This window comes from Myotis myotis, unplaced genomic scaffold, assembly GCF_014108235.1.
Source record: "Myotis myotis isolate mMyoMyo1 unplaced genomic scaffold, mMyoMyo1.p scaffold_m19_p_3, whole genome shotgun sequence".
Classification (NCBI taxonomy): domain Eukaryota; kingdom Metazoa; phylum Chordata; class Mammalia; order Chiroptera; family Vespertilionidae; genus Myotis; species Myotis myotis.
The window spans coordinates 184,267,465-184,295,324 of record NW_023416335.1 but is presented as its reverse complement, the minus strand read 5'-3'; the positions used below and the strand labels follow the sequence as shown (position 1 = coordinate 184,295,324).

Genomic DNA, 27,860 nt, shown 5'->3' with positions numbered 1-27,860 from the left:
ATTTAGCGCTATATGGTTTAGGCCTCATCCAGCCCTTCAAATATATCCAATCAATCACCCAGTTTTCTCAATTCTACTTATATTTAAAATCCAATAACTTCTCTTCATGGCTAAACAATCTTCTAATCCAGCTTCTTATTTGGCCTCATTAAATCTATTTTTCAAAAATAACAACAATGATCTCTCCAAAATACAATTCAAGTATTTTATTGCCCATGTAAAAGAGTTATCTCTTGTCTTTAGGATAAAGCACAAAATCTTTTATATTGCTAAAACATCCTACCCTACTTGCCTTTTCAGTCCAATCTCTTGTCACTCACCCCCAGGACACTCTCTGTTCCAGAAAGCTATAATGGATTTCTTTCTGTAAACAAATGGAAGATATCTTGCTCTTCTCTGCACATCTATATATGCTGTTCCCTTTATTTTTAGGATTAACAGCATTGCTCTTAACTTCCCACAACTGTAAAAGTGCCTCTATTCCAGAGCAGGAAATAATTCCTCATCTTATTCATAGAGGTACTGATGACATCATTCCTCTTTTTTTATTTTTTTGCAAAGTTCACATTTATTTCACAAAGATCTATTTTCTTTTCTCAAAGAGTTTTGCCTATGACTCTAGAGAATATTATCCCTTCAGTCTACACTATAACATAAACAAAGTAAAACAACCTTTTCCTAAGGTTGGCAGAAAAACGCCTGAGCCTTTGAACAATTATGCCTTTGATTATTTCAGTGCTTTAATAATCTTTAATAAATACAATTACCACTTAACTAGAGAAAATGGAGCTCTGGTAGCCTGAGTCATAGAGTTGTGGAAGAGCAAAAATAAGAACCAGAGTGATGAGTTTCACACTGTGTGTTTACAGCCATTTGACCTGGACACTTCAATTATGGTTTGGGGGGATTTTTGTAACAATGTATAATGTATAAAGCTTTTGTTGTTGTTGTTAATCCTTGCTCCATGATATTTTTTCACTGATTTTTAGGGAGAATGGAAGAGAGAGTGAAGGACAGAGAATCAATTGGTTGCCTCCTGCATGAGCCCCAGGGCTGGGAAGGAGCCTGCAACCAAGGTTCATGCTCTTGACTGGAATTGTACCTGGGACCCTTTGGTCTGCAGGCTGATGCTCTATGCACTGAGCCAAACCAGCTAGGGTTAAAGCTCTTTTTTATTCATTAGCTCGTTGATTCTCCCAGAATATGTTGGGTATATTTATATATACTTTTAAAATGAGAAAATGAAGATTCAAAGAGATTAAGAGACTTTCTCAAGATCATTCAGATTTTAAATGGTGGGTCCAGAATTTCTGCCATTAGACCTCTTATTATTTCTACCGTACCAGGCTAAATATGCCTCTCTACAAGAAGATAAGTAGTGATAACTGATACTATCATGCTTATTTCAATGGTTTATGATAGTTAAATTATTAATTTGCAAGCACTTTCACAATTTTATTGATTTTTATTATTGTTATTGTTTCTACAATTAACTAGAGGTGAAAAAACAGGAACTTATACTTATTCATGGGTACAAACTGAAATGCATTGCTATGTAAAGTTGTTTGTGTGTATTTGTAGAATTAACCAAGCAGTAAGCTTAACTAAACTTAACCAAGTAAGATTTTGTTTACATTTATTCTGAGATTTGTTTTTTGCTTTTGTTTTGTCTGTGTGTTTGTTTTGCCAAGATGCTACATGCAGGACTGCCAGAGCTAAGTGGAATCCAAGACTTGAAATATGTGTACAATAATCTTCGTCCACAAGACACAGATCTGGAAGCAACAAGCCATTTTACCAAGTAAGGCTAGCTGTGAATGCATAAGTGTGCATTTATGCGTACACACACATTTCACATTGGAGATGAATTTGGGGTGAACAGTCATTGGAATGAAGCTGTCATCTCTGGAACTAGCTTGTGACTTCTTTCCCAAGGGGGAGAAAAGAACAATGTGAATGTCTAGCAGAAAGCCCTGGTGGAGTTTCCTTAGCACGCTATTGTTTGCTAACCAAACTCTTTATCTGACACATTACTCAATAAGAGGTCACTAAAAAGAGCAAAGACTGGCATAAATAAATTGGTTGTTCTACTTGAACTATGTCCAGAAAAACAATTTGGAAAAAGATTTATGGTGAGATATGGACTCACTACTTTCATCTTTAGACAATAGAGGGATGTATCATTGCTTGGACAGAGCAAGTATAGTGTTACAACTTACAAATAGTACCTCCTATCATTAAAAAAAGGAAATAAACTGTATATTGGATGGAAATAAAGCTCTTTCAGGCCATGATTAAAGCAAAAATGTAAATGTGCTTTATGTGTCAGCCAGAATCCTGTCCTTCCACATCCCCCCATTTCATCTGACCCACCAGATCTGTAAAGAGCAGGATCTTAGATATGGGTGAGCTTGCCTAGGTTCACTCACCTCCCCTTTCCATTCAAGAGGACTTGAACCAATATGGAAAGTAGATCTGAAGCCAATAGCCTCCTGGCAGTGAGCCAGTATATCAGCTCCTGCATATCTTCTGCCAGGCTAATTTTCTCGCTTTCAGATGTTATGTATTATGTTCTGTTAATTAAACTTCTTTTGAGAAATTTATGATGAAGCACTTTTCTCCATTGAATACTTAAAAGAAGTCTAGTCATCTAAATTAGGGCATATGATTTCTTTGTTCATTTATTGTCTTTGACTTGTCATGTCCTACTTCTCATATTTTTGATGACCTTATAATGTAACTGTCTTCATGAAGGTTTATCCACCCCAACTCTATTATTACCACATTAATCTTCTTCCCAGTAGATTACTTTTTCAATATACATTCATGCCTGCTTTGCATATTTAACTCACATTTATGGCCTCATCAGAGAGGAGAGGGCTCAGGAATTGGATGAAAGAAGGTGAAGGGATTAAGCAAAAAATCCTATATAATAAAGAGTTAATATGCTAATTAGACTGAACAGCAGAATGACTATCTGGACAGCCTTCTGGATGAAGCAGGGGCTGCGAGGGCCGAGGCAGCCAGGGCTGTGAAGGCCGAGTCCCTTGCATGAATTTCATGCATCGGGTCTCTAATATTATATGTGTGTGTGTGTAAAACATTACAATAGGAAAACATTATATATATAAATATTATATATAAAACATTATATATAAACTATATATATATATATATATATATATATATATATACTATGTATATAAACTATGTATATATATATTACATAGACATAGACAACAGTGTGGTGGTAGCTAATAGCCAGAGGGAAAGGGGGTTTGGGAGTATGTGGAGCTGGGCAATGTTGGGTGGGGGGAGGCAAAAGGGAAGGATAAAGACTTTGCTTGGGGCAATGGCCTCACAACACAGTGTGCATATGATGTTTTATTGAGTTGTACACTTGAAATGTATATGGTTCTGTGAACCAATGTCACCCCCAGTAAATTCAATTTAAAAAAAATTAAAAACAATAATGGGGGCTTTAAATGACAAGATACAAATAAATGTTAAAAACTATGTACAGGTGTTTACTTTTCTATGTAAATAATATTATTTTAAGTTGCATTCTCTGAGAGCACATAGATTTCTAAATTTATGGAGAAACTTGAAGTGTAGACATCAGTGCACATAATTTACCAAAAAAGAAACAGCATTCTGTAATGTATCCAGCACCGGTCCTGGTGCTTCAAGGCGTGTCATTAACTCTGCCTACTTTTGAGAGCCCCTGTATATTTAAACTCCTCTCCTTTGTGTTCTGCAGAGCTAAACGTGTTTTATGTCCCTGTTTATTCTGACATCACTACTAAGAAGATAAAAATAAGACAAGAAAACACACCCTCCCCCCTACCACCAAGCTCACATACCTGGGTCTTGAATGAGGACTAAGCCATCTGAGACAACATGTGTGGCTACCTGGAGTGTCTTAGTCCAGGCTACAGTATTACCACTAAGAGGCTGCCATCCTTGACCCTGTTTGAAACTTGAAAGAAAGAAGGTTTTTTCCTGCCTCTCAAAGGGCGTACTCTACTTATGAAAAATACAGGATCCTACCTCACTCCTGGATATTCACATTCTGGGTTAAGAGCTCATTATAAGAGTTTCAAAGGATGCTGTACTCTGTGTGGCATTAAGAACTGTATCACAGCTCTGGCCGGTGTGGCTTAGTTTGGTTGGGCATTATCCTGTGCACCAAAAGGTTGCAGGTTCGATTCCGTCAGTCCATGCCCAAGAGTACATGCCCAAGTTTTGGGCTCGATCCCCATGGGGGCGTGTAGGAGGCAGCCCATTGATCTGATCTCTTCTCCTCCTCCTCCTCCTCCTCCTCCTCCTCCTCCTCCTCCTCCTCCTCCTCCTCCTCCTCCTCCTCCTCCTCCTCCTCCTCCTCCTCTTCTTCTTCTTCTTCTTCTTCTTCTTCTTCTTCTTCTTCTTCTTCTTCTTCTTCTTCTTTTTCTTCCCTCCCTCCCTTCTTCCCTCTCCCTTCCTCTCTCTCTAAAACAAAATATAAAATTAAAAAAGAACTGTATCACAATTAATGGCATTTAGAAAAAAATTAATATAAAATTGTTTTCCTGGCCACAAAGGTTTTTCACATCATTGCCAACTCTTCTATTTGGTTCTCTTGCTTTTTTCTACTCCCCTTTCAGCTGGATGCTATTGATTAGAACCAAGAAATTCTCATGACTCAGTCCCTGCAAATTGATACTCTCATGTAATATCTCTGCTGGGCCCAGTGCTAGGCAACAAAGGCAGCCATCCATTAAAATGATGTCCAAATGGGGTATTTCAGAATTTTCAATCATCTCAAACCTCGGGTTACTTGTCCTTAGAAACAGATAACCTATTTCACAGCCCAGACTGGGATCATTAAGCATAAGCTTCTCTGCCTACCCCCCCTCCCACATACAGATCATGCTTTTCACATCATCCATTTCCTCCTCCAAAAATGTGAGGGGAAATTTTGCATGTTTTCCCAGTATTCCATTTGGTCTGCCACACAGATTTTGTGGTTTAGTAAGTATAATAACTTTTGTTCTTCAGCTGAAATTGAAAGTAATCTGAAGCAAAACAAAACTCCAATCCTCAAAAAATAAATAGCTTGCATTAGTGAGGTGTTTTGTTAGCAAGAAGCAGGGATTTATCTGGTATCCCTGGGAAGAGAGAGAGAGAGAGAGAGAGAGAGAGAGAGAGAGAGAGAGAGAGAGAGAGAGAGAGAGAGAGATTTTCAAACTGTAATCTAATAAACCCCAGAAACCAGTAGCGTCTGGCTAGTATCTAATGGAAAAAGAGATCTTTCACTCTACTTATCTCTGCCTATCATATACTAACTCTCGACCTATTGGCCAACATTCTCTAGTATAAATTCAAGAAAGAGAGACAATGTCATTGACTTAACTAGTTACTTTTGTCCCTATTGGACAAGGTCCTTCATGAAAAGCTATCATGGATTCTCTTTCTTATCTATACTCCTATCAAGGGTCATTCCTTCACACACAAAGAAAACGCCAACAACCAAGAGCTTCTTCTCTGAACTTTGAGCTTTAGAGAGAATAGTCTTAGTTATAAGGGGCCACTGGGCAGAGCAGACACAGTGACTGTCCCAACAGGTACAACTGTGAAGCCATTGGAAATGTCAGGGACAGTCAGAGCGAGTGTCCCCAGTCTCCACATCACAAACAAAGGAGCCAAAGCTAGGATATGCAGACAGAATACCAGAAATCCCCAGTGTTCCCTTATTCCTCCTTATGTATTCGGCATGGATACAGAGTGAGACAAGACTATGCTCCAATGTCTCAAAACATAGTTCACTGCCTTCCTATCTGGTTTCTCTTCAAGACTGAGAGAGTATGGGACCGAGATGCAGTTCCCAAGGTTCTTTTATCATTAAATGTTCTTGATGCTTTTTTAGTACTTTGCAAATTGTCATCTCATGGGTTATTGTATTTCCACAAATAAAGGTCAGAATTTTCCTTTGTCCTATTGTAACCATTGATACCTATAGAAATAAAGGCTTACAAGAAAAAAAAAAAAGAAAGAAAGAAAATCAAAAGCAGAACCTAGCGGAATTAGCAATCATGTTGTCCACCTTGGCCCAAATTAGAAAAGAAGATTCAAAGAAAAATGCAAAGTGAAATTTCTCCTTTCATTGTGAAAGTCTCCTATTTTTTAAATGTAATTATAAAAACTAATCTGAACTAAACTGACTTGATAAAGTAATTTTTTTCAGGTATAAGAGCTTTTATAGGCCTGTACTTCCTAAATTGTGTGGACCAGTCACAATCACTACCATGTTTGAAAACTTAGTTGCTATTCTAAATTTCTGCAGTAAGAGAATCTCTATTTTTGAATTCTGTAAGTTAAACTGAGAATTTGCCTAATTTGCCTAAATATCAAGTCAGGATACACCTTAACTGCAAAATATGTATATTTTGAACTCTTTGGAAGACTACCAGTCTAAGGTTAAAAGCATTTGAAAAGTTTAATGTACCCATCAAGAGTATCAGAAATCATCATTTTAAGAGATAAATAGTCCAAATAGTACTGTTTCACAACAGCTGTTATCCCCCAACAGCTATGTGCATCACTCAGTCCTCACTGGTATGCCTGATCCTGTTCAGTGCGCCAAAGTGCTATCTCCCAATTTAACAAGAAATGAGATTACAATAACTTACTATTTTTTTAAAATATATTTTATTGATTTTTTTTTTTTTTTACAGAGAGAAAGGGAGAGGGAAAGAGAGTTAGAAACATCGATGAGAGAGAAGCATCAATCAGCTGCCTCCTGCATACCCGCTACAGGGGATGTGCCTGCAACCAAGGTACATGCCCTTGACTGGAATCGAACCTGGGACCCTTCAGTCCGCAGGCCGATGCTCTATCCACTGAGCCAAACCAGTCAGGGCAATAATTTACTACTTTAAAATACATTTTTATATGTTGAAGGTTTTTATTAGCTTAATGATAGCACGATTTACCAGTACTGATTTTTCTATATTATTGCATGTTAAGATTTTTTCTTGCTTTGCATACAATTTTATTTTAATATCACCCATAAAATAAACTGGCTTTGGGAGGGGAGGATAGTAACCTGGAATATCACATCACTGACACATTACTTATGCATAATAAGTCCAGTCCATCAGCCTTTGCTTAGTTCATTTATTACAGTTGCTTTGATTTGGCCACGTTTTATAAGGAATCTCCGTAAGAAATAGTTTGGAATTACTTATTCATAGTCAAGGCCATGGAGCCTGGAACCCTTTTTTTATTTAATGTCTTTATTGATTAAGGTATTACATATGTGCCCTTATCCCCCCATTGCCCCCCCACCCCCCACTCATGCCCTCACCCCCCTGTTGTCTGTGTCCATTGGTTAGGCTTATATGCATGCATACAAATCCTTTGGTTGATCTCTCCCCCTTAACCCCACCCTCCCCTACCTTCCCTCTGAGGTTTGACCATCTGATCGATGCTTCTCTGTCTCTGCATCTGTTTTTGGTCATTAGTTTATGTTGTTCATTATATTCCATAAATGAGTGAGATCATGTGATATTTATCTTTCTCTGACTGGCTTATTTCACTTAGTTAAGATTTGGAGCCTGAAACTCTTATTTGTCAGCAGAGTTAGGCACCTGTGATGACATTTACATGAGATTTGCTGACCTCTAGATGAATTCTGAAGACTTAAAAGGTAACTGGGAAAACAGGAAAGATTGTGTGTTTTTTGAAGGCAAGTGCTAACTATGAAACAAGAGGAAAGAAAAAAAAAAGGAAAGAAAGAAAAATAATTCTAAAGTTGCTTCTTTTTAATCCCTATCTAATATCTCTTTTGTAGGATTTCAGGAGAGTTTACCTCATTTCAGTTTTCACAGAACCATAATTTGTACATTTGTTTTCCCTCTATCCCTCTACATGTAGTTTGCTATCTTTGGGGTTCTCACATCTTTATTTCTTTACTTAAGTGGTAGTAACATTTCTGAAATAATATTTGCATATTATTATTCTATTTCCAATGCTTTTCCTGTGTTACTTCATTTGATCCTATCAACAATCCTGGCGGATGGCATGGTTTAGTCATCAATGGTGTTTTATAGGTGAAACAATTGATTCTCCTGAAGGCTAAATGAGTTTCTTGATATCACAAGCAGAACTAATAAGTGAGCTCAGAGGGAACAAAATTGATTTCTTGCATAATGGATGTTCCTCCCTGGACCCAGCTAACTCAGACAGAAAAAAGAAAAATCCTGCATATGTAACTCTGAATGCTCTGGTAATCTCAGATAAATATACGTGTTCATTAACTTTAGTGTCCTTAGACTAGTTGAAGGAATGTGGTAAGAAAATGTCTAAGTGCTTATAGCTATGTTTCTTAAATTAGGGCTCCCTGCCATCAAAGCACAAGGATTAACATGACATATCCTGTTTTTGTATTTATTTTCTTTTAACCTTTTTGTTTTAACCTTTCACTAGAATATCAAATTTTGTGTTCGCATATGTGTACATACACATTACATATGCAACCAAAATTATTAATTGCTTTCTTTTCCATGGTAATCTTGAATTTTTAAAAATAAAGGTGCATAGAGAAGAACATTTTTTAAAATTATGTACCCAAAATGCATCAGAATTGATCATTCATTGAGTTCATTGTGGAATGGTAGTTTTTTTGGTTAAAAAATATGGGTTTGACTACTTATTGGTCCAGAAGGCAAAGAAGAAACTTTCCTCTACTCTCAAGGTTCTTTTGGCTGGTCTAATAATCAAATAAGCGTGATGGATTGACAAGAGAAAATAACTAAATTTAATCACATGCATGAGAGAGTCAGAGACAGAAAGGGAAATTGAGGTACATGTGGCATTCTGAGCTAAGGATGAGGTAATGCACCTTGAGGCAGAGGTAATTGCCAGAAGAGCACATGGTCAGTACTTATTAGTTTACCCTCCAATATAAATAGGTTAAAAAGTCATTTCTGGTTTTAACTCTTATCATGTGCCAGGCTCCTAATTTAAATTATTCTAGTTAAGAGGGGAGCAGAAGTTACTTTTGAGCCCACAGAGTCTTAGTTGCCTTCAATTCACAATCATCTGTGTAACACTGGGGCACATCTTCAGGTGGCTCCTTCTGACCCCTGCAATAAATTTGTAACAACATAGGAATTACCTTTAAAAAGATTATATATATATATATATATATGTATATATCAGAGCAGAAGGGAGAGAGAGAGAGAGAGAGAGAGAGAGAGAGAGAGAGAGAGAGAGAGAGAGAAGCATCAATGATGAGAGAGAATCATGGATCAGCTACCTCCTGCACACCCTACCCAGGCATGTGCCCTAACTGGGAATCTAACTGTGACCTCCTGGTCAATGTTCAACCACTGACCCACACAGGCCAGGCAAATAGGAATTATCTTGACTGCATACTTTTAGGCTTAAGAGGGAGAAAGTACTGTTCTAACATTTTATAGATTATAAATTCAACATTAAACTATGACTTTTCTTCATTAAATAAAAGAAATTGTGATGAAGCTTTTTAATTCATTGTTACCTCTGAATAACTAACAGAGCCAGATACTCAGTCAGTAATGCCCAAAAAAGAAAAAAAAAGTAATGTGTTTATCACACATGACAAAATCTCTGCAATGAAAATGAAGTTTGAGAATTAGATGAAAAAAAATTTGCTCATGGGGAGTGAGTCACTTCCATTTATATATGAAAGCAATATGGTAAAATAGGAATATTCTTAAGCAAATTTCTTCACAAAAAAAAAACCTTTTGAGCAATATTTCCCTGAAACTATTACAGAGACTGACCAGTAAAACAGGTATTCATCAAACTGCCTGAGAACCTTCACTCAATCGCTGTTCAATAGCCACTAAGGGCATTTTTTCTCAATGGTTATTCTGACTGATTCAGGAAGCAGTAAAAAACTTTTGGCATTTCTAGTAACATATTAACAGAAATGTGAATTCAAAAATATTATAATATTTCATCTACAAAAAATGAAGTCTGCCTAGATGCTGAACTAGACATGGAAGATCAAAGCTGCAGGATTCAACCCAGTTTTCTGAATTGAGGGATAATTATTGAACTACACTGAGATTGATCAAATCCATTACCCATTGACACTCACATAGCTATGGAAACCTGCTACAGCAGGTGCTTCTAATGGTAAATTTAAGATATTTATATCATATAAAAAGGTGCATATGTTATGAATCAGATAAACATCAGTTGGAATTTTTGGTTACTACTTCCTGGATGATGTCACCTTTGGTATGCATTTCACCTCTCTTGGTCTTTCTTATCTATTATTAAAATAATTACACTTTCCTCTAAGAATGAAAGATTAACATAAGGCATTGTGTGCAGCCCTGCCAAAGGATATACACTCCCTCAGGGCAGAAATCTGAATTCTTTTCTTCACATCTATGCCCCAGCACAGAACATAGTGCCTAGCAGGGATATAGAAGCATTTCTCAAGACTGCCTAGAGCTTTCCCCTAGGAATTTAAGAATTGGATCCCTCCAGCTGTTGCTTTGGATCTGCAATACATGGGTAATCCAAAGCATAAGCCTGTTGATGCTGCAGTTAAACAAAATAAATCAAAAAGCTGTCACCTCACAGAGGCCTAAAACCTATTGCTCTCAGAGCACTGGTACCAACTTGAGTCATGTGTAATAAAACTGTTTGATTTGACCTATTAATCTGCCACCTGAGAGATGGGAGATGGATTTAGGTGAGAGTCTGTCCTAAAACTCTATAGGTTTATCATAAAGGTTTATCCTTCATCTCCATTCTTCCTATGTCTTAACTGTTGGGCAGTGTGTGAATACGGCATGAACACAGTTGAGATTTTGCGAGGGTGAATATACCAGAACTTAAGAAAGGAGCACATGCTATCACCTGAGAGCTTTTCACCCTAACACATAAAATATATATATGTTCAGTAAGTATTTGTTGAATGAATGAAAGGTAGAGTCTCCATAAGTCATGATTAATAGTATACTTCTACTTTATTATCTTCATGTCTTTGCCAATAAAGAAAAAAACAAATGTTATATACTGTACTATATTTCCATAAATTCAAAGAACATTTTTAGAAACAATGAACACTGTGGAAATGAATAATGATCAGAGTCATATTTTAACTTCCTTAGCAAACTTTGACCTCGATTGATGAAAATGGGAAAAGTTTGGAATTTACTCAAAAAAGTCCAATACTAGAACAAGATAAATGGGCTTGAAGTTTTATAAAAGTGAGGGGACAATTATTAAACATTAGTGAACTACACTGCTAACATTGAGGACATGGCAGATTAGTTGTAAAACAGGTATTGCAACTTTGATAGAAGCCTACCCAGAAAAGTAGTGCTTGACTACAGGTAACACCCATTTCTCTTAGAAAATCTTAGCAAACATAGAATATAAAGAAACTTAGACATCATACTTTTAAAAGTGAAAAATTGTAGGCATTCCCATTAATGTCAGGAAAAAAATAATGCCTTCTATATTGATAGTAAAGTTCTATATTTAGGCTTTGTTATATTGTTATTTTCCATTTGAATAACACAACAAATATAGCAATTCCAAAGAATTAACCAAAAAAAAAAGGATAACAAGAGTTCAGTGAAATAAGTGGTTACAAGGTAAATATTCAAGACTCAGTAGTGAAAATAAAAAATTAAAGGAAAAACATTATATGATCATCTCAATAGATTCAGAAAAATGCAATTAATAAAATTTAGAATCACTCATTTTGAAAAGCTGTCTAGAAATAGAAAGGAATGTCCATAACCTACAACTAAAAACTTACAAAAAACATTATATTTAATGGTACAACATTGAAAATGTTTCCTTCATAATCAGGAACAAACTTAGGTGCCACCACTTCTATTTACCATTGAACTAGATGTTTTAGCAGTACAAAGGGTGACAAAACACCTCCTTCATTACTTGCAGGTTACATGACTGCGTTCATTCAAATTTCAAAAGAATAAAAAGATATATTGTTAGAATTAATGAGTTAAAATTTTACTCATAGTATCAAATATTAGTTAAAATAAAATTTTAAAATTTAAGAAAATTCTGAAAAATCAAAAGACAAAATTACATATTGAAAGACACAGTGCATATTCAGAAAAATTACCTATAATAACCAAACTAAAAGATATCTTAGAAAAACTACTGGACTTCAAAGAAAAAGAAACCTTTTTAAGCCTCTAGGCAAAAAGAGGGAGTTCTTTATAAGAGAAAAAAGCTCAGCATGTCATCGGAGTTTTGGATAGCAATTCTTTATTCCAGAAGAAAATGGAATAATATTTTGATGACACTCAAAACAATAAAGTGTAAGCCAAAAATGTTGTATTTAGCCAAATTGATTTTCAAGTATAAAGGCCCAGAGACAAATGATTATCAACACCCAAAACTCAGAAACTTGTAACCTTGGGCATTCCTGAAGGATTTATGAGAATTAGCTTCAGATAGTCAAAATGACTGAGAGATATGGACTGGTAGAGAGTTTAAGATTTAATGCTATTTAGAAGAGAGACTGCATAATATGTATAGTAGAAATACTACTGTATGATGTAAACACAATAGCACTAAAAAAATGAAAGTGGAATAGGAAGCACATATGAAATGTAGAATAAGAAAAAATAGAAAAGTAGAATAAGCATAATGTTTGCTTTATAGTATTACCTGGGATAAACAGGACAACACTGCAAATTAGATACTGGAGAGGGGTACAAAGGAGATAAAGAATATTACATAAAAGTATTTGTTATACCATTAGAAGGCAGTTGCAAAGTTTCTTAAATTAAAACAACAACACAATTAACATTAAGAAGCAGAAACACTCCAAAACAAACCAAAAAGACCAGAGAATGAAAAAAATTTCATATAAAATACTTGTATATTAGGTATAGTATAATTGTATGCAACTTTTTTGTAAGATGGTTGAAAAAAATTCACAAATACATACAAAATTCAAATGATACAAGTTAAACTGTAATTTTTATATTTTTTTTAAATATAAGGGGAAGGAAGGAAAAAGAGAGAGTGCAGGATAGATGCTGGCTTCTTGAAATATATATTCTTTGTAGATTATATATTAACTATATATATATATATTAACTTCTGGAGCTATGTAAATATTTTAAATAATTCTAAAGTAAAATTAAATTTTAAATTATCATCTTTAAAATAGAAAAAAAATCTAAAATAAGTCAAAATACAAGTTTATAATCACAGTTTTATATTTCACTATGAGAGTTTATTTTATATCTGCTAACAACTCAAACTGTAAACTTGAAGTTTACAAAAAAAATAAGGTTTAATAGCTGGGCTCCAAATAAAAATTGCTGATTCTTGACTTTTTCCTCCACATCTAACAAACACAAGGAAACAAATCTTAAGTGAAATGAGTCCATTCAAGGGACTGTAACCCATTATCTTTTCTTTTTCGTTTCTCTAGGAAAATAAAGGAAAGTCTGGAGTGTTTCCCTGTTAAGTTGAATAACTTGATCCACACGCTGGTACAAATGACAGCCATAAGCCCTGCCAAGTGTACTTCACAGAACTTTCCCCAGGAATCCTGTATGTTGAGTGCAACCAGGTCAATTCAAAGAGCAACAATTTTAAGGTTCAGCAACATGACTAGTCCTGTAAGTCTCAAGTCTGTCATCTTAACTTAAATATCATTTGCCTTCAGACTCCCTTCTCTATGCTACACATCCTTCCTTAAGCCATGATTTTTGCTTTTACTATGCAAATGAAAAATCAGTTTCATTTTGAGCAGAAGTGCCACTAAAGAGGATGTTCTAAGGACAAATCATAACAACCAGAGCTATTAGAAGAGAACCATCAAAGAGAACAGATCCTGCCCGTGGTAGAATATGAAACAAGAGCTGATTGAAGTGTCTGCAAGAAGAGCAGAAATTGGGCGTCTGTTCCCAGCACATTAGATTATTATTATACGCTGTGTTTATATGTAATTTTGCCATTACAAATTGCATCTCTCAACTTTTGTGATGATTTTTTATGCACAAAGACTCCTGCTTTGTTTAGTGACATGCAGTCAGATGTAGAAGGTATCACAGGTTGATATTGCTGTCTTTTGATTTTTGTCTATTTTTTTGCAGCTGTATCTAATCCAGGTGACACACAGTAACAACGAAACAAGCCTGACAGAAAAATCATTTGAACAGTTTTCAAAACTTCACAGCCAACTTCAGAAGCAGTTTGCATCACTGACTCTCCCAGAGTAAGGCACTGTCGTCCACAGTGTGTGCCTTCAGTACTTGTCTTTGAAAATACGGGAAAACGATGGTTATGGGAGTTCCTATTTGTAAGCAACACAGCAGCAAAGTCTGTATTGCTCTGAGTCAAAAAAGTATGTCTCATAAAACAGAACAAGGTTTTCAATTTTCTGTCTGCTTCCAGCCATTGATTTTGTAGACAGAAAAATTGAGAACTAATTACTTTTTTTTATCAGTTATTAAGATAATCGGGTTTTTTTTTGAATTTTATCTTCTGGGGTTTTTCTCTAAAATTAAAATTAAAAATTTAGAACTAAATTGGTCTACTCTTACAATAAGTAACTGCAATATATAGCTCTGATATATTTACTTGCTGTTCCAGAAGAAATTAAAATTTTAATATAGTAAAATCTTTCATAGAAAATTTAATATAGTAAATTTTAATATCATAGAATTTATTAAAATCAACTCACTTTGTTATCATTGTTGGCTTCAATTTGCACTATCTAAATTTAATTTGTTGCTATGCTCATTTTGATGCAACTGTGAAAACTATTGCTTCCATTCATGTTTTATTGGAAAAAAACATTAAATGTAAGCAAACTAAAAATATAATGAAAATAACTTCTGTCCCAAAAAACTTTCTAAAATTTAACATAACTAGCCAAACTTAGGTCATAGACTTCAGTGTACAACAAAAGTGTATCTTGACTTTTAAAGGGTGGACTTCCAGAAAGTATGATATTGGCACTTTGGTAAACCAAATGCAATTTCATCTAGACTCAAATTTTTAACTAAATGGTCCTTTAATAATGTGAATGGTCTTACCTGCCCTGACATACTTTGTGCATATGTATTTTTAGTAGACTTTCAAGGTTGAATTCATTTTCAAAATATAAAGGTAAGCAGAGATACCAGTGGGTGGACAGATAGTGTGCACTATTGACAACTGAGTAGTTCACTGTTGAGGTCCAGCCCCAGCAGGTCCAGGGGTTCCCAAAGGTGTGGACAGAGCCGGTGAAGAAGGAATGACACGGAGACAGCGTTCAGTTGATCAGCAGTCTAGCCAGGTTCTCCAGCCAGGTTCTCTATTTATTGTCCCGTTACATCTGTATTTATACCATTTGATTTTAATCCTATCCATTCTATTCCAAAGATTAGGGCGTTTGTTATCTCCATTCCAAGGTCACTACTCTATTGTTCTATTAAACTACAAGGAAGTAACTGAAGGAAAGTATCCTAAGTAAAGATTATGTAGCTTAAGCGTTATTGTTCGTAGTTAAGGTGATTAACTACTCGCCTGGCACTTAGTTAAGGGGTTTTACTGATTTATTCCCTTCCTTAGTCCTGTTAATCCCTAACTCCAGGGAAAAATCCCCACCTGAGGAAACAACCTTTCTTGGAGAGGTGACCTTGGTTAAAACACATAGCGCTAAGAAGGGGAGCAAACATATTAAGAACAGTATGCCATATACACCAGGTCCTTTGAAACATATGCTGTGCAGATGTTCCTTCCCTGCAGCAACTGTGTCAAGCAGCAAGGATGGACCGGCTTCCGGCAGTTCACATACTTGTAGATGTCACAGAAATTTTGAAATACAGATGCTTTAAATATCAGGAAGTCAACAAAATTAGAGTTAGAGCACATTCAAGAGACTGGGAGGAAAGGAATGTGGCTGTGGAAACTTCTCAAAGTGACATCAGCTTTAAGAATGACTCCCCCCTCCCAAAAAATAATCTAATAAAATAACTGAGAAAGAAGAGATGCTGGCAACATTTCCGATTGGCTGCACATATTAAATTCAACATCAGTAGCTGCCATCATACCCTACTAAGAAGTGATAAGTTAATTCATGTTGAAGAGCTTTCCTTTTTGGTCTCAACGCTTCTCTATTCTACTTTCGTATCTTTCTAATACATATTAGCATAACTTGTAAAACCTTAAAAGTGGTAATAATCTATGTGCACCTCTTCTCAGTTTTCAGCTTTAGTTAGGATCTGGCTTTGCTCAACAACTACTGCCTGACAATGGTACTTAAATTGATGTTGAAACTATTCAAGCACTGTGTGGAGGAGAGGGAGATTTAGTCCTTTGTGCCCTGAACTGTATCTGTATGCTAACAGCCCCAAAGGAGCTAAGGGTTACAGCAATGCATATAAATTAAGGATGAGGGCAAGCTGTCCTCTGACTTCTAAATTCACTCAGAGAAACCATATGAGAATGGAGTAAACCTGACCTGGAAAGTATAATGAGAAATTTAAATTTGTGAGGAATAAAATTCAAATCGCTCACAGCATGCAATGGGGATCTTCACATTGGGCTATGTGTACCTCTGGGCTCTTTCTAAGAGTACAAGGGCTTGGAAATCTTTCTCAAAAGTAAACAGTCTTCTTTAAAATTAATCTGCTGGAGAAGGGCTGATTCCTTCTCCCTCTTCTACCTTCACCAATCATCCAACATCTTATTTGGGTACATTATTCTGGGCAGTAAAATAAATCTCTGGGGTCAAATACAGAGCAAATCAAAATACTGGTGTTGGTAGTGAGAAAATAAATTATCCTAATAACCAGGTATCCAATCTGTTTGCAAGTGTAGTGTTTTCTGATCTTTGGTCTGAACAAAATTAAGGGAGGAAATTAGGTCACTGTCAGATAAAAGATCATAAAAAATAATTTTAAGAATGAAATTATATGTTATATTTAGCATATAACTGAAAAGTAGCTCAAGTGAATATTACTATAGCTGAATTCCTCAATTCTCATGTATTTCTTTGTACACAGATTTTTTTTAGTACATATATCTATCAAAACATCAACAAAGGCATAGAATTGATGTTGAACTCCATTTTATTCTAGCAATAAGGAAAATTTGTCCTCCGATATACAAATTACTATTTAAAACCAACCCAATATGTCTATCAAATGCATATCTATATCTTGGTTACTTGTGTATGGCACTAATTTTCATAACAAATCAGGACAAACATGTTTAATACTTTAAGCTTTCAAACTGCAAGTGACCTTTAAGAAATAGGAAAATTACTTAACTACACAAACATGTTGTTTTGGGCTTCCCTGACATTTCCACAGGAGGCAGTGGATGGGATGCCTGAAGTTGTCACATACTTCTGTGTGTTTGCTGACAGTGCTTCACTATCCCCAGTCTCCTTTCCCCAGGAAAAGGTCATAGCAAAGAAGCAGAATTAAGAAGGAGGCAGAGCAAGACTGCAATTGGAGGAAGCTGCTAGATAGTTCCTAAAATGATTATATTTAATCCTCAAAATTCATTGCCAAATGCTAACCATTAACAGGTCATCCCGTCCAATAGTTGGGCTTGATCCTATCTAACCCATGGAGGTAAATCATCAGATAGTAGGAAGGAAATTCTGCAAGTCAGACTCCTGGGGAAAGTGATACTTTGTTCCAAAAGGCTCAGGCCAGATGGAAGCATATGTCACTTGCTAAGAGTTTAATTTAGTTCCTGTAGCAGTGTCTCCAGTGAACCCAGAAGAAACATTGCAATCTGACCTTCTTGAAAAATTATGAATCATTAGCTTTAGAAAATATTTATTAAGCCCCCACATGTGTTTTAGGGACAAAATGTGTGGTCTACCATAAATACAGTCAGAAGGAACAGATATATTAGTTCAGTATGCTAAATTAAATTATTATTAATATTAGTGACAATTAAAATACCACAAGTGACCACAGCCATGTTAATGAAACTCTCAGTGTCAATCATGTGATTTAAAGAAAAATATTTTCATTGGCCATAATCTCATCTGATGTAGCTATAGTTTCACAAACAATCCTAAAATGAAGAGGCCAATTTTCGAACTAATGAATGCACAATTTTTTTTCTTTTAAAACAGGTTTCCTCATTGGTGGCATTTACCTTTTACAGATTCAGATCATAAAAGATTCAGAGATCTAAATCACTACATGGAACAGATATTAACAAGATCATATGAGATTGCGAACGTATGTTACAATTTAATTTTATACTTTTGCATAAAATATCAACTATTACTGGAAATATTTTATTATGCATTATGATAATATTCTGTTAGTCCTTCAACAAACATTCATGTCTTATATGTGGAAAATCTCTGAAACAGTAAACTGTGGAACAGCAAAAAAGGTATAGCACGTTGGCCTCAAATAACTTGAAGTAATATGTGATTAGTGAAATATCAGTGCTGCTAGGTGCCCTAGCACTGTAGAGAATTTTAAGAATTGCTTTATTTTCTCTTCTTGACTTTTTATTGAATTTACTGCGGGTAACAATGGTCAATAAAAGTATACAGGTTTCAACTGTACAATTCTATAATGCATCATCTGCACATTGCACTGTGAGCTCACCATCCAAAGTCTAGTCTCCTCCTGTCACCGTTCATCCCCCCTTCACCCTCTCCTACCTCCACCCACCTCTCTTTCCCTCTGCTAATCACCACACTGTTGTCTGTCTATGAGGCTTTTTTTAACCACCTTTTTCACCCAGCCTTCCTCCCCGCTCCGCTCTGACTGAGGTTTCAGGGAGAAGATGAGGTTTCAGGGAGAAGAGAGCATCTGACTGATGCCTTTAACAGGAGATAGTGTTTAAAAGAGCTGACTTAGGGGCCAGGACGGTGTGGCTCAGTGGTTGAGCATGGACCTATGAACGAGGAGGTCACAGTTACATTCCCAGTCAGGGGGTCAGGGTACATGCCTGGGTTGCGGGCTCAATCCCCAGTGGGGGATGTACAGAAGGCAGCCGATCAATAATTCTCTCTCATCATTGATGTTTCTCTCTCTCTCCCTCTCCTTTCCTCTCTGAAATCAATAAAAAATATATTTAAAAAATAAAAATAAATAAATAAAGGAGTTGGCATAGAGAAGTGTTACCCTAAAAAATAGGAAAGGTCATGTGTGAGGGGGGAGAAAAAAAGGGATTGTATTCGATTCTATTGCTGCTATGATAAATTACCACAAATTTGGTAGCTTAAAACAACACATATCTTTATTTTTCAATTCTTAGGTCAAAGTCCAAAAAAATGGGTCTTATAGGACTAAACTCATGTTAGAGGACTGGTTCTTTCTTCAGACACTAGGAAAAACATCCATTTCCTTGGCTTTTCAGCTTCCAGAGACTGCCTCATTCCTTGACTTGTACCCTTTCCAGCCATGGCACCTTCTGACCGCTGCTTCTGTCACCATTTCTCCTTTGACTTCCTATGGCCCTCCTTGTGGTCATCCAGGATAACCTCACCATTTTGATCTGCTTAATTTCATTTTAACTGCAACGTGCCTTTTGCCATGTAAGGTAACATGTTCACAGGTTCTGGAGATTCGAATGTGGGCATCTTTGGGGGGCCATTATTCTCTCACAGGGACATAGGAAAAAGGGCAAGGATACAATTCAGCCAGACCTCAGCATTCTCGCGAGGAAGCTGTGAGAGGAAGGTTAAAACCAATAAGGAGGTCAAAGCCAGGTTGTCAGAACATAAAGCTAAGCCTTAGAGAGTAGTGAGGGACTAAAAACAATAAGAAAAATAGCAGTGTCCCTCATGACTCTGGGAGATTCTGGGCCTCCTCATTGGACTGGGATGATCTTCTTTTTATTTTTAATTTTTAGCATTCAATTTTTCTATTGAATCACTTGATATTATTTTGTTTTAGTTATAGTATTTCATTATATATTCTGGATAGATGCCTTACATTAGTTAAATATGTTGCAACAATTTTCTTTCACTCTGTGTCGTGTGCCTTCATTCTCTTTATTATGTTTTCTGGTGAACAGAAACTCTTAATTTTAATTTAATAAAATGTGTCAGTATTCTTCCTTAGAGTTAGAAGAATATACCGTACCTCTGTGTCATAAGCACAGCTTCCTATATTATTTTCTAGAAGCCTTGTTGTTGTTTTTCTTTCACATTTAAAACTACATCTATCTGAAGTAGACTTTAGTGCATGGTATAAGATACGAATCACCTTATTTTTTCCAGGTAGATTTTTAATTGTTCCAGCACTGTTGAAAGACTTCCCTTTTCTTACTGTTCTGCAGTGCTATCTTTGTAATAATTTAGATATTTACCTATGTGTCCACTTCAGAGCTGTATATTCTGCACCAATGATCTTTGTCTATTCTTGTGCCAGCAGTCTTAATTACTGTAGCTTTATAATAAGTCTTGATATCTAGCAAAGTAAGTCCTTCTATTTTATTCTTATTCTTAAGTACTTAGTATTTTAGCTCTTCCGGAACTTTCACATTTCCATGTACAATTTAAATTATCTTGTTAACTTCATGCAAAAACCAACTGGGATTTTTGTTGAAATTTCATCCTTATAGTTTCCAATCCATTATATTGTACTTATTTAAAGCTTTAAAATTGTTTTCTCAATAATAGATTTATTGTTCTGTGCACAGATCTTAAAAATATTTTCTTAATCCAGATGTCTTACAATACCTATTAAATATTGTTTCTCTATTTTTCATTAGAATTTAGATACAACTGATTTTGTATGTTGACATTTTATCCAACAACCTTACAAACTTCGCCTTTAATTATAAAAATTTAGCTGTATTTTTTTTAATTTTCCACTTACAATCATATTATCTACTAATAACAAAAGTCTTGTTATTTCTTTTCCATATTTATATAATCTTATTTTTGTTTCTTGCTATTTAGTACTCTCAAGAGCCTCCAATATATATTGAAGAGGTGATGGTGGATGTGTTTGTGTTATTCCATCACCTAATATTTAGAAGTATCTAATATTTCCTCATTAAGTATGTGGGTTTTGTAGGTACCTTTGCTATTTTAAGAAAATTTTATTCCTAGATTGCCAATAATTTTTACAATAAAGGTTGAGTGTATGAAATGTTTTCTCCTGAATCTATTGGGCTGGTCACCAATGAGCCAATACCAATAATTGTTCTCCTTTATTCTGTTAATGTGGTAAATCACATTAATGGATAATCTAATTTTAAACAGAATTGCATTACTAGGATAAACTCCACATGATTGTCATGTATTATTCTTTTTATGTATTGCTGTATTTGATTTAACATTTTCTTTCATATTTGTTTTCAAATTTGTTTATGACAGAAACGGCCTGAAGTTGTTTTGTGTTATAATGTCCTTACCAGGAATAAGAATCAAGAATATGCTGTACTCATAATACTATTATTTGCAAAAAATTCTTGCTTTTTTTCCTACTCTGTAGAAGAGTTTCTATAAAATTGGTTTTATAACTTTAATTTGTAAAGCCATGGAGGTCTTGAGATTTCATTTACTTAAGAGTTCTAGGGCAATTCACATTTTCTGGTTTTTTGAAGGAAGGGTCTATGTATAAGTTATAGTTCTCTGGGAATTTTTGCTACTTTATTGGCATGAAGTCATTCACAGTGTTCCCTCATATTTGTAACATTTATAAGATCTGAAGAGATGCCCACTCTTTCATTATTCACATATGTCATTTCCTAATCAGTCTTGTCAGAGGACTATGAATTTTACTAATCCTTGCCAAGAATGAAATGTGGAATTTATTGGCCCTCTTAAGTATATTATTTTAATACTTTATTTTTATGTTTATTGTTTCCTTCCTCTGCTTCCTTTGGTTCTATTTTGCTCTTCTATGTATACCATCCTCAGATAGTTACTTGTTTATTTTTAACGTAGACATTTGGCCTTCAATATAGTAGATACACAGATATCCTACTATTTTATTGATTTTTAGCAAATATAGACTCGGGAACATTGTGCTCCAATATTACTTCCAGTTTGGAGACTCAGCTGGAATGCCATTATGTATCAAAAGACAAGTGCCTGAGCACTTAAAGGGATATACAGTACTTAACTCAATTCTGCGTGAGGCAGAGCGGCATCCCAGACAGTATGGCACTCAAACTGTTATGAAAGGGCAAGTAGAAGTTGGTAAACAGAAATTGGGGAAAGTTGTGCTAGACAAAGGGAACTATAAGGACAAAGCATCCATTATGGTTATATGCGTTCCTCTTGTTCTGTAGTTTAAACAACTCAGTAACTATATTCATTCATTGTTTACCCATGGATAGCACAGTTATAAACTCATCAATACTAAATAAATATTTTAAATAAAAATAACAGAATCATTAGCATATACTAACTTATGAGATTTTAAAACCTAAGAGATTGAGTTTGCATCTGAAAAGTATTTAGTTGTCTCTTATTTATTCTTATAGCTTACCAGTTTTTTCTTTTAAAGAAGTTAGTTCATGCTTCTAAAACATACAATTCATTTACTTATATACATAACCTACTACACTAATAGTGATAAATGAGATTTTAAAATGTGTAGAAAACAAAACATTTTGGGGGAAAGCTTAGATAATGTTACTAAATAAATAGTAATGTGATTTTGATTTTTTCCTCACTCCAGTGTCTAGTCCCCCACATGAACCCCCTGACAGAGACCTCCAGGTTGATAAAAGCAATCTTGAGAATCCTGCCAGCTGCCAGCTCGGAACAGGCTCTTCTGGTTAGCTAAGAGCCTTGGCTGCTCATACTCGTAAAGAACGACCAAGGCAACTTTATTTCATTGAGTTTCAAATCCCTTTTGCATGTTCAAGAATATTGAATATTGACATCTTAATGGTCTTTATTAATTCTGACATTCTCTGAAGGTCATGTCCATTAACTTACACTATAGTCAAGGACCACATGAATATGGCAGTTGTCTGTAAGGGAAAGAGCTGAGGGGATAGTGGATGGGATTGCCATCTTTGCATGCTGCAGGCTGCCTTACTGATAATAATAATAAGCTGTTTTTAAAACTATGCCTTTCAAGGAAATGGACAAAATATCAAGTACCCATTAAAGTGTTGGGATTTGTCCTATTTAGACAGAGGCAAGTAAGTGCACACTGGGATAGGCTTCTGATTTCATCCTAGTGTAACTAGGATGCATGTTGAGATCTGTCTTTTATATATATACTAGAGGCCCAATGCACGAAATTCATGCAAGGGCCTTGGCCCCGGCCCCTGTCCTCCATCGCAGCAGCCCCAGCCCACCGCCACCACAGCTGAGGACCTCTGTCACTTCTGCCTCGGCCCCTGCCCGCTGCAACTTTGTCTGGAAGGAAGGACATCCAGAAGGTGTCCAGTCTCATTAGCATATTATGCTTTTATTATTATAGATTTGATTTCAGAAAGAAACAGGAAGAGAGAGAAATAGAAACATCAATGATGAGAGAGAATTATTGATTGGCTGCCTTCTTCACACCCCCTAACTGGGATTGAGCCTGCAACTCAGGCATATGCCCTGACCGGGAATTGAACCTTGACCTTCTGGTTTATAGGTCAGCGCTCAAACACTGAGCAACACTATCCAGGCTTGATTCTTGTCTTGACATGGCAGCAGGCCATCAATAGGGAACTCCTACATGTATCTGCCCACATGCCAGGGTCCAGCCCCAGCAGGTCCAGGGGTCCCCAAAGGTGTGGACGGAGTCAGCGAAGAAGGAATGACATGGAGACAGCGTTCAGTTGATCAGCAGCCTAGCCAGGATCTCTAGCCAAGTTCTGGTCCGGATCTCCAGAGAGGTTCTGCTCTGGATCTCCAGCGAAGTTCTGGTTAGGATCTCCAGCCAGGTTCTGTGTCTATGTTCTCTTGCTAGGTTCTCCAGGTTCTCCAGCCAGGTTCTGTAGCCATGTTCCCTCGCTAGGTTCTCCAGCCAGGTTCTGTCCAGGTTCTCCAGCCAGGTTCAGTCACCAAGTTCTAGTCAGGTTCTCTTGCCAATTTCTGTAGTCAGGTTCAGTCCAGGATCTTTTGCCATGTTCTCTCCCTAGGTTCTGTCTCTAGGTTCTGAGGCCAGTTTCTGTCCAGGATCTTTTGCCATGTTCTCTCCAGCGAAATTCTTCTGTCTCTAGAGAACGTTCTGTGTAGGTTCTGTGCCTCCTGGTTCTGTCTTCTAAGTTCTGTGTTCTAAGTTCTGTCTCTTGCTGTCTTGTTGCATCTGTATTTATACCAGTTGATTCAATCCTATCAATCTCTATTACAAAGGTTAGGGCGTTTCTTATCTTCATTCCAGGGAGTAAAGATTATGTGGCTTAAGCACGATTGTTCGTAGTTAAAGTGATTAATTACTCACCTGGCACTTAGTTAAGAGGTTTTATTCCCTCCCTAACTTCAGGGGAAAATCCCTACCTGTGGAAACAACCTTTCTCAGAGAGGAGACCTTGGTTAAAACACATAGTGCCAAGAAGGTGAGCAAACATATTAAGAACAATATGCCATATATGACAGGTCCCTTGAAACAGCAAGGATGGACCGGCTCCCGGCACCCACAGAAGGGGTTCATATAGAAATGGTAGTAGACTACTGCTATGAGAAAGGAAAGCAAAGGAGTCATGTATATACAGGTAAGGAAAACTTGCAAAGGGGCAGTTTAGCACAGCAAGGCTTAGTGAATATTGTTGCCCATCATAGTCATTGCTGGGGGTGGTGGTGGGCTAGAAGAGGTCAGTGGGGAAGAAAGGGGACATATGGAATACTTACAAAAATAAAGATTTTTAAAAATAAATAATAAATAAAAACAAAAAGTTAAATTGAAAAATATATTATTATGAGCCCTTCTAGGGCATTCTCAATTATAATAAGCCTTGCTTTTTGTCAAGGAAATTAGATAAAGAGGTTGCTTTAAAGTCCAGTATCTGGTATCAGTCAAGTTAGATGGGAAGGAGCTCTCTGGGGGTTGGACTAAAGACACAGAAGCAGCCCAGGTAGAGGGATGACTATGAATCTCTGAGACTTTCTCTCTCTCTCTCTCTCTCTCTCTCTCTCTCTCTCTCTCTCTCTCTCTCTCTCACACACACACACACACACACACACACACACACACACACACACACACACCTATCAATAAAAGAAAATAGGCATAAATGAAGACCACAGTAATACACTATCCTGATATCTCTCTTAATGAGATTGCAAGCATCTGTTTAGACATCCTAGTGCCGTACCTATTTGGCTTGGGTTTGTTTAGTTTTACACTCTACTCTCAAACTGATAGAAACTTCTTTTCTTCTTTCAATGTTTGCAGTTTCATTCTACTAACAAATTATAGTTGTGATAACAAGAATTCCTTTTGCTTCTTTAAATTCTTCTCTGTTTCGGTGGAATTGTGTTGTGACCTGAATAAGATCTGTATAGAGAGTAATATAAACATATAATAAAAACTATAGAAAATGATCGTAGTACTTAAACAAATGTGAACATTTGAATTTAGTTGAAATATGCAAACAGCAGTTGTTGTTTTTAAAAATTTTAAGCCATATTCATTGTGATTTTTAGCTCCTCTCATATTGTTGTTAATTTCTAGAAGTCCCCTAAAATAAGAAATAATATCACTTAAGGCTTAAGCAATGTTATGCTTTTAAAGCAGAAATCAAATGTCAAAATAAATCCAAATGGGTAAATCCTATCTTAATAGTGAACATATGTTTCTAGTTCCCTGCTTGCTAAACCCAGATGTTAATTACTACATTTGTCACTACATTGCTCTTTTCCTCTTTGGAGCTCGTTGAGATTATGTTGCAGGCAGGATAAATGTCATGTGTGTACCATCAGTAAAACCAAGAGTATTTTTCAGAGTCTGGTAAAATGTTGATGACATGTTAGAACAGGAATTATAAAAGATTCTTTAGAACTTTGCTATTTTTCATAGTGTCATTCTTCCATGTAACTCCAATACGAATATAATGAGTTGAACCACATTAAAGACTGGACATTCTGACAAGCTACTTTATGAAAAAGGCAATAAAATATAATTACTGTTCAACTTTGATTTAAAACACTTCTGGGAATTCATTTTTAAATTCACATTTTATAGCACTTCTTGGTGTGTGAGAGATAGATTTAGCTTATTGTTTTAACTCACTAAAACTGAATATCTTGCAGCCAATTCTAGATATTGGCTGGCCAGTTAATAAATGGGAATTATTAATGTGTTATTTTAAAGAGAGGGAAAAAATGATCTCAGTATTGTATTGCATTACTTCTGATCTTTGCAAGTACTTTGTAGTCTTTGAGAACAAGAATTCATGCATATGAAATAGGAAAACCACAAGTTTTCAACAACTTTGAACTGATAAACTCTCAAAATATCAATCATTTTAAATTATAAATGAATTAGTATAATTGCTAAACAAAATATTAATAAGAGCCTTTAAATTAACAAAATATAAGCTGATGTATATTTTAATTTTAATTTGTTCAATTGACTTTCAAGTCTCTCTTTAGTGAATGAATTTTTAAGTTGAAAGCATTATTAGACATTAAAATCTCATATTAGTTAGATAAACATCTAATCTAGCAAAGAATGGTATATATAACCTCATAGAGTAGTTAATATAGCCTATGCATTTACCTAAACCATTGATATAAGAAATCAATAACTGTAGAGTCTCCATGAAAAATCTTAAACATTTACTAATTTTTTCAAATATATAATGTTCTACATAAGACAGATGTTCCAAATATTTAACAACTGTTAGGACACAGGCACTAAAAAACCAGGATGAGTGCCAGTTACTAATCCGCCTTTATGGCCGTACAAGCTCGCATTGATTGAATATTTCTGTGTTGGAGAAAACTGTAGGAGGAGCATGAAGGAACAGAGGCAATCAGGAGTTTAAACCTAAACACACTAAGTCTGCATTGCCTGTGATACTTTAAGTAGAGAGATCAAGTGGAAAGTTGACATCATGAGTTGAGGGAAAAAGTGAAACTGGAAATATAAATATTGGAGTTGTCAACAAATAACTATTTTCCAAAGCCATGCGACTGGATGATATTATTTGGGTGAAAATGTAAATATAACAGAGTCTGAGAACTAGACCATGTAGCACGCCAAGTTAAAGTTTGAGAAGGTAGAGGAGAATCAACAAAGGAGAAGGGGCAACCTGTTGAAAACCACAAGAATGTGCTGCCTGGTATCCAAAATAGGAAATGATATTGAAGAGGGCGGAATGATCAGCTGTTTCAAATGCTACAAATGGGTCAAATATAAAGAATTCACCCCTGGAGTTAGAAAAAAGGGTATCATTGGTGAATTTAACAAGAACAATTTAATGGGAGCATTAGAAACAAAAAAGTCCTAGAATGGGTTCAAAAGAGAATATGACGAGAGAAATTTGGATTAAATGTAGAAAACAAATCTTGCTCTAAGGATGAATAGGAGAAAATAATGTGCAGGGAAATGTAGGTCAAGAATTTTGTTTATTGAAATAAATTATAGCATATTTGTATGCTGGTAGGAAGACCCATTGAAGAAACAAATCTTGATGATGCAAGGGAGAAATGAGAGCTTAGTCAGAGACCAAAGTAATGACCTTGAGTAAAGAAGAGAGCATGGCAGCTAGTGCTCAAATCAGTCTCAATTAAAACACAGACAGTGCACCCATGTAAGGGAAGAAAGGGCAGAGGTGAGGTAAGATAACATATGTGTTGCCAAAAGCTTATAGAAATTCTTTTTCTGTTTCTGGTTGTTGTTGTTTTATCAACAAGAAGAGCAGCTTTGAGCAGACTGAAAGAGAGGAAAAGTGTGCTGGCATTTTGAGGAATGAATCGAAGGTATTAAGTAGTTCTA

General features: G+C 35.8%; 1 protein-coding gene across 1 annotated transcript in view; it reads left to right on the top strand.

Moving 5' to 3' along the window:
• Positions 1-27,860, top strand: part of PIK3C2G (phosphatidylinositol-4-phosphate 3-kinase catalytic subunit type 2 gamma) — a 289,697-nt gene that overhangs the window by 222,307 nt on the left and 39,530 nt on the right. The window contains exons 26-29 of the mRNA XM_036301543.1: positions 1,692-1,801; positions 13,469-13,658; positions 14,136-14,257; positions 18,125-18,233. Coding sequence (XP_036157436.1) covers positions 1,692-1,801; positions 13,469-13,658; positions 14,136-14,257; positions 18,125-18,233 — 531 coding nt within the window. The remainder of the gene's footprint in view (positions 1-1,691; positions 1,802-13,468; positions 13,659-14,135; positions 14,258-18,124; positions 18,234-27,860) is intronic.